The 12,433-nt window shown below is 43.9% G+C and overlaps 1 protein-coding gene across 2 annotated transcripts in view; it reads left to right on the top strand.

The window, feature by feature from the left end:
• LOC144504646 (beta-soluble NSF attachment protein) overlaps window positions 1-4,196 on the top strand; it is a 40,106-nt gene extending 35,910 nt beyond the window's left edge. The window contains exon 11 of one of the 2 annotated variants that reach the window (XM_078230327.1): window positions 2,960-4,196. In XM_078230327.1, coding sequence (XP_078086453.1) covers window positions 2,960-3,058 — 99 coding nt within the window. In that variant the 3' untranslated portion in view covers window positions 3,059-4,196. The remainder of the gene's footprint in view (window positions 1-2,959) is intronic. The other variant, XM_078230328.1, reaches the window with a different exon arrangement.
• The last annotated feature ends 8,237 nt before the right edge of the window (window positions 4,197-12,433 follow it).

Below are 12,433 nucleotides of genomic sequence, written 5' to 3'. Positions count from 1 at the left end.
CCTCGCAAAGCACATATCCATGGTGATGTGAATCACATGGGTCCTGTATCCAGGTAGAAATGCTGATTAGTTATCCCTGAGACTCCAACTTTTTTTAAATCTTTAAAGTACTTGACTAATGTAAAGCATAACTATTTACAATCAGACATTCTTGACACTTTTCTGGGACTTTGGAGACTTGCAGTCTGTTAGCACAGAGGCTCCTGGCATTGACTCAATATGTAAATACCTTGCATCTTTCTCCAAGTAAGCAATCTGGCCCCTCTTTAATCTCTTAACAATCAGAGGAGCCAAGCTTGGCTGTCAGGCAGACCTCAGAGCAGGTTGCATTGTCAACTTCATTTTACCTTAAATTATAGACGCAATCCCAAAACATAAGCATCTTATAAATCTCTCAGTTGTAACGAGATACGGGGCTGATGGATATTATTGATTTTACTGTTGATATTGGTTCACTTTTTCTATCGAGAAATTTCAACTCCTGCAAGGCCATATTGCAAGATATATGGGGATAGTCACCTGGTGGTAATGTTATTGGACTAGCACTACAGAGGCCTGGACTAATGCTAATCCCACCATGGCAGCTGGGGGAATTTGAATACGACTGGTTAAAAAATGCTAGCCTCATTAATCATGATCCTGAGACGATCAGATTGCTCTGGGTACCCATCTGATTCATTAACCGCCTTTGGAGAATGAGATCTGTTGTCCTTAGGCAGGCTGGCTTTACACAGGATTCCAGACCCACAGCAATGTACTTTATAGCATCCCTACAAAGCAGAAGGAGGTCATTCAGCCCATTGAGTTTGCTCTGCCTCTCTGACAGAACATCCTACCCAGGCTCACCCCCGCTCTATCACTGCAACCTCACATACTTACCCTGCTAATGCCCCCAACCCACAGATAGTTTTAAGTTTATTTATTAGTGTCACAAGTAGGCTTACATTAACACTGCAATGAAGTTACTGTGAAAATCCCTGAGTCGCCACACTCCGGCGCCTGTTCGGGTACACTGAGGGAGAATTTAGCACGGTCAATGCACCTAACCAGCACGTCTTTCGGACTGTGGGAGGAAACTGGAGCACCCGGAGGAAACCCACGCAGACATGGGGAGAACGTGCAGTCACAGACAGTGACCCAAGCCGGGAATTGAACCCGAGTCCCTGGGCACTCTGAGGCAGCAGTGCTAACCACTGTGCCACCGTACTGCCTACTTGACTCCGAATTACCATCTGAAACAGCCTTGTGGGCTACTCGGTTCTATCAAACCATTACAGAAAAGTCAAACAAGAATTGGACAGTTTGGACAGTATTGATCTAAGCATTGGAGATGACAGATGGACACCCTGATCTCACTAACACTGCAAAGTCCTCCTTACTAACATCTAGGTACCAATATTGGGAGAGCTGTCTCACAGACCAGTCAGGCAATAACGCAACTTAACCATACTCACTGAATCGTTACTTGCAGCTATACCTGTCCCCAGTTTCCTTCATCACCATCACTGGGAATGTCCTGAAACACAGGAGGTGATGGCACAGGTTTTAAAGTTTATAGTTTATTTATTAGTGTCACAAGTAGGCTTACATTGACACTGCAATGAAGTTACTGTGAAAATCTTCTAGTCGCCACACTCCGGCGCCGGTTCGGGTACACTGAGGGAGAATTCAGCACCTAACCAGCACGCCTTTCGAACTGTGGGAGGAAACCGGAGCACCTGGAGGAAACCCACGCAGACACGGGGAGAACATGCAAACTCTGCACAGACAGTGATCGAACCCGGGTCCCTGGCGCTGTGAGGCAGCAGTGCTAACCACTGTGCCACCGTGCTGCCCCTAGGCACTGTGAGGCAGCAGTGCTAGCCACTGTGCCACTGTGCCATCCCAGTAGTAAGCCGTAGGAGGGAGCATTTAGTATTGAATCTGGACTACATGAAGTCTCATGGCATCAGATCAAACATGGGCAAAGAAAGCTCTGACTGAGCACCTTTTGGAAACTGACCAGAAGTTCCAGGTAGATGCGAGGTAAGATGTTTCCCCCGTTGGGGAGTCTAGACCAAGAGACATAATTTTAAAATGAGGGGGAAACCACTCGGACCAAGATGAGGGGAATCTCTTTAATCAAAGGGTTATGAATCTTTGGAATTCTCTCCCCTGGAGGGCTGTGGAAGCTCAGTCAATGAATGTGTTTAGAGCAAGGGTTTGATAGATTTCTAAATACCAATGATATAAAGGGATACAAGTGTGGGGGAAAGAAAGGCATTGAAATGGATAATCAGCCATGATCATATTGAAAGGGGCAGCAGGCTCCACAGACTGAATGGTGTACATCTAATTGGTATGTTCATTGCCAACAACAATAGTCGTTTCCCCTGTGTTGCTGTCTGCCAGACTGTCCGTAATGTTTGGCTGCATGTTGGCACAGTGGTTAGCACTGCTGCCTCACAGCACCAGGAACCCGGGTTCGATTCCCAGCTTGGGTCACTGTCTGTGTGGAGTTTGCACATTCTCCCTGTGTCTGCGTGGGTTTCCTCCGGGTGCTCCGGCTTCCTTCCGCAGTCCGAAGATGTGCGGGTTAGGTGGATTGGCCATGCTAAATTGACCCTTAGTGTCAGGGGGATTAGCAGGGTAAATACATGGGGTTACAGGGATAGGGCCTGTTTCCTCCCACAGTCCAAAAGATATGCTGGTTAGGTGCTAAATTCTCCCTCAGCGTAGCCGAAAGGCACCATAGTGTGGCGACTAGGGAATTTTCACAGTGGCTTCATTGCGGTGTTAATATAAGCCTATTTGTTACACGAATAAATAAACCTAAACTTAACTTAAAGGGAATTGTGTGGCAGCCCAGTTGGTCGCTATCTCTAGGTGTGCGCGTGTGTTTTTATTAAGCAGGTGAAATTTTCTCACGTCAAATAGTCCTTGTCAGTTAGATGGGCATCATTTTTGTCTGTTCCCGCAGGTGAAAGAATTCGATTCGATATCACGACTGGACCAGTGGCTGACGACAATGTTGCTGCGCATCAAGAAGTCCATCCACGGAGAGGGAGACCTCAAGTGAAAGCCTTTGCACACATTGAGCCATCGTTCCCAAGTTGTGACATGCTATTGTGTGTACTGGGTTGTGACAAACATGGATATACCTGTTTCAATGTTAATAGTTCAGTTTTGTTTTCTTTGTGTAACACGCCGGAGTAATGTATCATTCAACTATTTTGGGTTTTGTTTTGGGTTTTTTTTTTGCCCATCCTGCTGATTAACGTCCAATTTGGGGGCAATGATCCCAGCCATAAGCATGGCAGCACTGTGAGGGGCATGGTTAAGACACCGTAACGTTCATTTCTTGCTTGTCCGCTGTTCTGAAACCTAGTAAAATTTCCTGTTTTGTGAAAGTCTCCCGGGCGGTAACGGCTAAGGATTGTGGAGAGTCTTACGTTGGAGTACTGTTTCCAGAAATTCTGCTACTCTGAGCAACCCTGAAGTTCATGGTGCTAATTTACCAAATGGCACATCGTTAAAACAGTTTTAAAAAATGTTGATTCTGTAGCCGTACCAAATGGTCCACTGGAAAACTTAACCTGCACTTTTTCTTAGGAGTTGAGTTAAAATATATATATATATTTGTCAGGATTTATAGATGACTATAAGGAACAGGAGAAATTCAACAAGTCCTTCAATTCCGGTTTTGTATTGATTCAAACTGTTTGACATTAGCCATATCATGTAGGGTTATGGATTGAATGGTTTGTAAACTGGTTAGCTCTATCTGACTCTTGGAATGGATCAAGAATGTATTAAAACACAATTATCTCTCAGCTGTAAACATTCCTGTTGGGATGGCTGAGGTGCGTTTTTCTTTTTAATTGGCGCTCTTTTAACCACTTACTCTATTAGTTATTTATTTTTAACCTTAGACGTGGTGGAAAAGGGTTGTTTTAAACTGGTTATATAACATAGTGGCAGGCACAAGTTGTTTCTGTTTGAGGTGCATAGTTGATGATGTGGAGACTTTTCCAACTGGCAACATGTATGATTGAGTTGCAAGCTACAAGAATGCTCCGTGTAATGTTTTATATAAACGGAAGGTTGTTTTTTTTTGTAAATCCAGAAAATTGAATATTTTGTGAAAGGCTTTCGCAAGTTTTTCCCCCCGTGTATGTATGTGTGTGTTTGTGGCTGTAACAAAGTTTATAATTGCCTATCTTGCGTCTCATTGTGTGCTGCTATGTTGTTGTATGCGGGTGCAAGTCCATCATTGACACAATATTAGCCAGGTGTTCAGCTACGAACTGTTATTGTTGGCAACGATTTTGCAGAAGTTCCTGTAAGGTGAAGCTTCCCAGAGCAAAATTATTCACTTGGTTACTGCGTGAAACATCTACCTATGTTCTAGAAAAATAGAAATGATTTAGTTAGGGTCTTGTTATTTCACTGTAAGCACTTGATGCAACAGATGAGTCCACTGATCAAATACTGCCTCCCACAAATAATGGTAAACACATGTCTAATGAAACTATGTATAACAATGGTCTGAAATATTCTATTTCCTAGTCTCTCAGCTTCATGAGAACAAAAAGAAATGTCACCAAATCCCACTGTTTTCCTTTTTGCTTTTGTTCCGAAAAGCCACCCAGAGTCATAACACCTCAAGTGTCCTGGATTTAGATAAGCAGTTTTATCCTTAGTGTTTTCAAGACTAAATAAATGTCCATCTACCAATGACAAGTAGAGACAATGGGTGAGATTCTCCGGCCTTCCAGCCACACGTTCCCCACCGTCGGGAGGTGACGCGTTGTTTGCTTGTGGCGGGATTCTCTGGTCCCGCCGCTGTCCATGGGAATTCCCGTTGACATCACCACCAATCCGGTGGGAAATGCACGGGTGGGGCTGCGCTGCCAGCAGGACCGGAGAATCCCGCCGGCTTGAACGGCCGGAGAATTCCGGCCAATTAGCTGAATGGAGGACAAGACGTAGCAACTCGGGGCATGGGAGGGAGACGGAGATGCAGATAAATCTATTCCAAGTGTCCGGTTTTGTAAAGTATACTTCATCAAATAAATACAAACCTTCCCCTTATTTAACCTTTAGAGGCCAATATATATATGTGTTCTTGTGGGAGTTTTGTAAAGTGTCCCAAAGAAGTTGGCCAGTGAGTGTTCCCTGTGGATGTAATTGACACATTTTAGCCACACACATGACTTCATTCAATGACATCTTGTTTCCTGTGTTTGTGAAATTGCGCATTCAGTCTTGACTCTGACCTTTAACCTGTTGACCTGCTTCACGGCCTCAAACTTGGCCGTTTGATGAAAACATAAGACTTGTTGGCTCATGTTGCACGAATAGGCATTTTATGTTTCAGAATATTTTAATTTTGTAAAATGCAAATGCTGTGTACTGCCAGACGAGCTGAGTCCAGGTATTGCTGTGTAATTTCAGTTTGTGACAATTTCACTATTTTCAGAATGAAAGCTGCAGGCTGATCTTAAAGCGAGAGGTTTTGGTGTCAGTTAAGGGTAGGCGGTGGGCGTAGTGGTATTGCCACTGGATTTGTAATCCAGCGACCCAGGGTAATGCTGTGGGGACGCGGGTTCGATTCCCACTATGGCAGATGGTGAAATTTGAATTCGATAAAAAGGTGGAATTAAAAGTCTAATGATGACCATGAAACCATTGTCATAAAACCCCATCTGGTTCACTCATGTCCTTCGGGGAAGGAAATCTGCCATCCTTACCTGATCTGGCCTCCATGTGACTCCAGACCCACAGCAATGTGGCTAACTCCCTCAGGGATGGGCAGTAAACGCTGACCCAGCGCACAAAACATCCCATGAACAAATAAAAACAAAAGTCAGGACAGTATCTTCCATGTTCACTAATGCTTAGTTTAGTTATATTGTTTAGTTATATTGAGTAATTTATGTTCCTTTGTCTCAGTATTTTGTAAATTGATTTTTAAAAAAAACTAAATCCTCAACAGTTAATCGATTGAACGAAAGTTATTTATTTTTGACGAGTGGAGAGAAACTAGAAGCTACAATGTCTAGTTAGTTCGTCCAATTTGTACCTGCAATTGGAAATTGTGTGAAAGCAAAAAACAGAAGTTACAATTGAGTGAATAATAATTAGACAAACGTCTGTGACCACGGTTCAAGTTATTGCAAAGGTCCAATTTAGCAAGCTTGGTTATTTTCACTAAATGCAATTCTCCAATCATTTGCTTACAAAAGTAGATGAAACTTCCTTATTAGGCAATCTATTCATGGTGGATTTGATTAGAACCATAGAATCCCTACAGTGCAGAAGGAGGCCAAATTTTATTGCAGTATGAATTATTTGCGCTGGATAAACTTTTTATGCTTAAGATACTAAATAAGAATACTTTACTTGGGGTTTCCTCTGTTATGTTCCCAGTGAAATACAGCAAAATGTCAACATGTGGTAATCCAGTGAGTTGCAACCTGTCGCACACAAATGTAGTAATCATTTAAATAACTTCTCTTGCGTTCCTTTGAAGTATGTCGCTTCAGTACTGTTTGAAAATGGCTGCAACTTGTTTCATTGGAGGTTTTAGCAAATGACTTTCAAATGAATAAAGCTCCATCTCCTTGTTTTAAAGAAGTTGTTTAGATTGAGTTAGACCCCCTCCCCCCTCAAAACCCAAGTTGACCAGAAACACACTGACCCACAGTTGCCAGGAATATTTCCCCCTGCAACCCTGCCAATTTTATAGTAGGAATTGAGAAATCCAGTCTCCTTCCTCATCCCTTTTTAAGAATAAAATCCATAGCTACAATTTCTTGATAAATCTGGTGATACCACAAACAAGATGTAGCAAGAGACCCAGCAATTTATATACAAAACTGTACCTTCCATACACTGGCTAGGTGATTGGTTAAAAACAGGGGTACAAGAGAAGCGCTCATCCAAGTATGCAACACTGGAATTTTTTTTAAAAACATTCCCGCCTGTAAAATTGTAAATATATTCAGAATGGATGACTTTCATTTTGGCAAGTATGGGCGAGATCCCATTAGCTCTCACCAAACTTAGTTGAAAATGTTTGACAACTGTGGGACATGATAGCTTTAACAGCGCCAGAGAAAGCCAGAGAGTTTTTGAAAGAAGATGGGGTTGAAAATGGTGCTGTTATTTCCACTTGAGAAGGTATTCTGACACCCCTTTAATGTTCTAAGGACTGGCTGTGGTGCACTAGTGTTCAGAGGTCATTATAAGTACTTCCTCCGTCCATCTCCCCGGTTTAAATTTGAAATGAAGGTCCTTTGTATCTGCAAAGCTGTGTATCCCTTTTCGTTAGGATGACCAGCGAGTATTTTGGCAGGAATTTCACTGGCTTTTTCCTTGGTATTTTACCCCGCCTGTTCGTAATAGCACCGAGCTGTTTGCCACTATGTTGTGCAGATTGTACGCTTGTTTCAACGTGTTGTGTTTAGATGTTACGGAGCGTTGTCCCAGTGTAATTATTTACATGCGGCATGTTATGTCTTCATAGGTATCGTTAACAAATCTGTGACTGTGTATTAGAAATCGTTTAATATCGAATGCATCAAGACAATCGAGTCTTTGTGGTGTTTTGTCAGTTTTGCAGAAATGTGAAGACCAGTGATTCTGAAAATTGGTCTGATACTGAAAGACAAATAAAAAAAAACCCCAATTCCTCCATTAAAATAAAATATCCCGCCTATTATCAAAGCTTTGTGTTCCTTGACTTGTTTTTCCCTGAGCCTTGATCTCACATTGGGGTTCCACCCTTAGTTCCTATCCACTTGCTCATTATGTGGAGATGTCGGCGTTGGACTGGGGTGGGCACAGTAAGTAGTCTCACAACACCAGGTTAAAGTCCAACAGGTTTATTTGGTATCATGAGCTTTCGGAGCACTGCTCCTTCTTCAGGTGAGTGCTGAAGTAGGAGCACCTGAAGAAGGAGCAGCACTCCGAAAGCTCGTGCTATCAAATAAACCTGTTGGACTTTAACCTGGTGTTGTGAGACTACTTACTGCAGTTGCTCATGCACATTGGATAATAATATTGAGCGGTGGGTTACAGAGGAACAGAGGCTGTTTCCACTTTACCCGGTAACACCTACACTTAGCACAGTGCTAAATTCTCCCTCAATGTATCTAAACAGGTGCCGGAGTGTGGCAACTAGGGGCTTGTCACAGTAACTTCATTGCAGTGTTAATGTAAGCCTACTTGTGACAATAATAACTAAACTTGAACTTGTAGTCCCCCTGACACTATGGGACGATTTAGCACGGCCAATCCACCTAACCCACACATCTTTGGACTGTCGGAGGAAACTGGAGCACCCAGAGGAAGCCCATGCAGACACAGGGAGAACTTGCAGACTCCATACAGTGACCCAAGCCAGGAATCGAACCTGGGTCCCTGGCGCTGTGAAGCAGCCGTGCTAACCACTGTGCCACCCCGTCTATATTGGTGTCTATCAGCACTACTGTGAAATCTATTGCCTTCAACACGGGATATAAAAATAACAGTGGGATGCAGAGTACACCAATCATTTTCTCAAGCTTTATTTTGTTCAGTGGAAGAATGTTAACACCATAAACAAAAACTATTTTTCTATCAATATAATTGTTACAAAATGCAGGTTGATAATATCAAGCAAATAGTCTTTTTAAGAACAAAGTGTCTCAGCTTGGTTCTGGATCCCTTCCACACGGGTCAAATGGAAACCTCTCTAAGGTGCAACAAGAGGTTCTGAATCATTCAGGGGAATTGTTGGGATATATATCCTACAAACAGAAAACTCAACCTACACAGGGACATTGTTGTTGTTAAAGAAATATGAGAAAAAGCGTAACATTATTCCTGCTCTAAGAGCTAAAGCACTACAAAGTGGGTCCTCTTCATTTATTCTCCCATCAGGAAGCTTGATACATCAGTGGCATATTTTGGAAATTTGGGCCACAGAGCCCAAATCTGGTCCTGTGGTTCTTACTACCCTTGGGACAGGCAAGAGGTCAGAGGACTTAGGTTTCTGGTGTCAGTAATCTTAGAACCATAGAATAGAATCCCCACAATGCAGAAGGAGGCCATCTGGCACACGGAGTCTGCATCAAATCTCCAAAAGACCATCTTGCCTATCACCATAACCCAGTGCATTTTCCATAGCTAATCCACCTCACTTACACACCTTGGGACACTAAGGGGCAATTTGCCATGGCCAATCCACCGAACCTGCACATCCTTGGAGTGTGGGAGGAAACCCACGCAGACACAGGGAGAATGTGCAAAAACTCCACACAGTCACCTGAGGCCGGAACCCGGGTCCCTGGTGCTGTAAGGCAGAATTGTAGAATCCATTACAGAAGGAGGTCATTCGGTCAATCATGCCTACACTGATTCTATGACCAGAGCATCTTACCCAGGCCCTACCCTCATGTATTTACCCTGCTAATCCCCCTGACCCACATAACTTGGGACACTAAGGGGCAATTTAGCATAGCCAATCCACCTAACCCACACTTCTATGGACTGTGGGAGGAAAGAGTTCCCTAGCCTATAATTTTGCTTTAGTGAACTTTTACACTGAGCAATCAATACATCTTTTACCTTTTGTTTCATTATCTCCCATCGTACAGAAGAGGTCAGAAATCCACAGTGTCACAGATTGCTTATGGTTTCAAAGGACTGACTAAAAACTTGATTGAAGTTTTAAAATTTATTTATTATTGTCACAAGTAGGATTACATAAACACTGCAACAAAGGTGCTGACTACTCACACCAAGAGCCCTTTGCTAAAAAGTTAATAAATTTATTGATTAGTGTTGCAAGTAGGCTTACATTAACACTACAATGAAGTTAATGTGAAAACCTTCAGTCGCTACACTCCGGCGCCTGTTCGGGTACACTGAGGGAGAATTTAGCATGGACAATGCACCTGACCAGCATATCTTTCGGACTGTGGGAGGAAACTGGAGCACCCGGAGGAAACCCACGCAGACACAGGGAGGACGTGTCGACTCCACACAGATAGTGACCCAAGCCAGGAATTGAACCCGAATCCCTGGCGCCGTGAGGCAGCACTGCTAACCACTGTGCCACCGTGCTGCCCCGGGTCCCTGGCGCTGTGAGGCAGCAGTGCTAACCACTGTGCCACCGTGATTGTACACGATAGTGGAGTTGCTCATCATGATTAATATAGAAAATTGAGAATGAGCTACTGATCTGTGATCTCAGTGTCTTAAATGCTCTACCAAAGAAAAACAACTGAAATCTGAAGAAAAATATTATTTACGCTGCAGTAAAAATGACTGGAAGCGCATTAAAGCCCCTCTCACATCTGCTCTTAAATATAGGAGAAAACACAAAAGTGCTTTCAGTTTAATTTCAAAAGATAAATTCATGCACCATTTTTACAATAAATATTTATTAATGAATTAATGGCATGAAAAAGTCAATTTTAACACAAACTAATTCATCAGTATCAGCTCATGTCCAAATGCAGCAAGACCAGGGCAATATCCAGGCTTGTGCTGATAACAAAGAACAAAGAACAAAGAACAATACAGCACAGGAACAGGCCCTTCGGCCCTCCAAGCCCGCGCCGCCCCCCGGTCCAGGATTGAATCCTGAATCCAGGATCCCCGCCCAATTTTCCAGCCTATCTTCATACCAATATACCAATAGGATACCAATATCCTATCCACCGAGCTGTCCCTCGTGGCAATAAGTGGCAACTAACATTCGTGCCACACAAGTGCCAGGCAATGACCATCTGCAACAGCAGAGAATCTAACCATTGCCCCATGACATGGCATTACTATCATGGAATCCCCCACTAATAATATCCTGTGGGTTACCATTGACCAGAAACTGGACTAGCCATTTAAATGTTCCATCGATAAGATGCACCAGGGGAATTCACTGAGGCTCCAAACAGCAAACCCATGACTGCTATCCTCTTGGCCAAGGGCAGCAGATGCATGGGAACGCCATCACCTGCAAGTTCCCCTCAAACCATAAACCATTCTGACTTGGAAGATATATCACCATTCCTCCACTGTTGCTCGGTGAAAATTCTGGAACTGACTCCTTAACAGCACTGTGGGTGTTTCTGCAGCGGTTCAAGAAGGCAGCTCATCACCACTTTCTCAAGGGCAATTAGGGATGGGCAGTAAAAGCTGGTCTAGTCAGATCCCATGAACAAATTTTTAAAACTCAGTATTTGGGCGGCATGGTGGTACAGTGGTTGGCACTACTGCCTCACAGCGCCAGGGACACGGGTTCGATTCCCGGCTTGGGTCACTGTCCGTGCAGAGTCTGCACGTTCTCCCCATGTCTGCATGGGTTTCCTCCGAGTGCTCCGGTTTCCTCCCACAGTCCAAAAGACAGGCTGGTTATGTGCATTGGCCGTGCTAAATGCTCCCTCAGTGTAGCCGAACAGGCACCAGAGTGTGGCGATTAGGGGATTTTCACAGTAACTTCATTGCAGTGTTAATGTAAGCCTACTTGTGACATTAATAAATAAGCTTAAACTTTGAAAAATAAATTAAATCCAAACACAAACACCACTGCTAGCTCAGAAAGGTGGATGCCTCTACTAAGCTAGGGTGTAGAGAAAGATCAACTTAATGCGAGGTCGGTCCATTCAAAAGTCTGATGGCAGCAGGGAAGAAGCTGTTCTCGAGTCGGTTGGTATGTGACCTCAGACTTTTGTATCTTTTTCCAGAAGGAAGGAGTGGAAGAGAGAATGTCCGGGGTGCGAGGGGTCCTTAATTATGCTGGCTGCTTTGCCGAGGCAGCAAGAAGTGTAGACAGAGTCAATGGATGGGTGGATGGTTTGCGCGATGGACTGGGCTTCGTTCACGACCTTTTGTAGTTCCTTGCGGTCTTGGGCAGAGCAGGAACCATACCAAGCTGCGATACAACCAGAAAGAATACTTTCTATGGTGCATCTGTAAAAGTTGGTGAGAGTCGTAGCTGACATGCCAAATTTCCTTAGTCTTCTGAGAAAGTAGAGGCATTGGTGGGCTTTCTTAACTATAATGTCAGCATGGGGGGACCAGGACGGATTGTTGGTGATCTGGACACCTAGAAGCTTGAAGCTCTCCACCATTTGATTGGAGGTGCTGCTATATTTTTAATCACATATCGAACAATGGCCTTGCCTACCCCTGAAGGTTGCCATCAAGGATCCCCCATCACCATTCACAGGTCTCCAGCTGTCCAGATCGATATTGCTTGCCTTATTTCCAGTTGCTGCTGGGGTAGGGTGGGGGTGGGGAGGCTATGCTGGGCAGAAGTGACAGTGATCCAATCCAAAGTAATTTGTGGGTGAGAAGTACCTTGAAACATCGGGAGCACATGGTACAGCTAGGGTGGCATGGTGGCACAGTGGTTAGCACTGCTACCTCACAGCGCCAGGGACCCAGGTTCAATTCCGGCCTT

The sequence above is a fragment of the Mustelus asterias genome, chromosome 15, assembly GCF_964213995.1.
Source record: "Mustelus asterias chromosome 15, sMusAst1.hap1.1, whole genome shotgun sequence".
NCBI lineage: Eukaryota > Metazoa > Chordata > Chondrichthyes > Carcharhiniformes > Triakidae > Mustelus > Mustelus asterias.
This window is presented reverse-complemented; position numbering and strand designations above follow the sequence as displayed.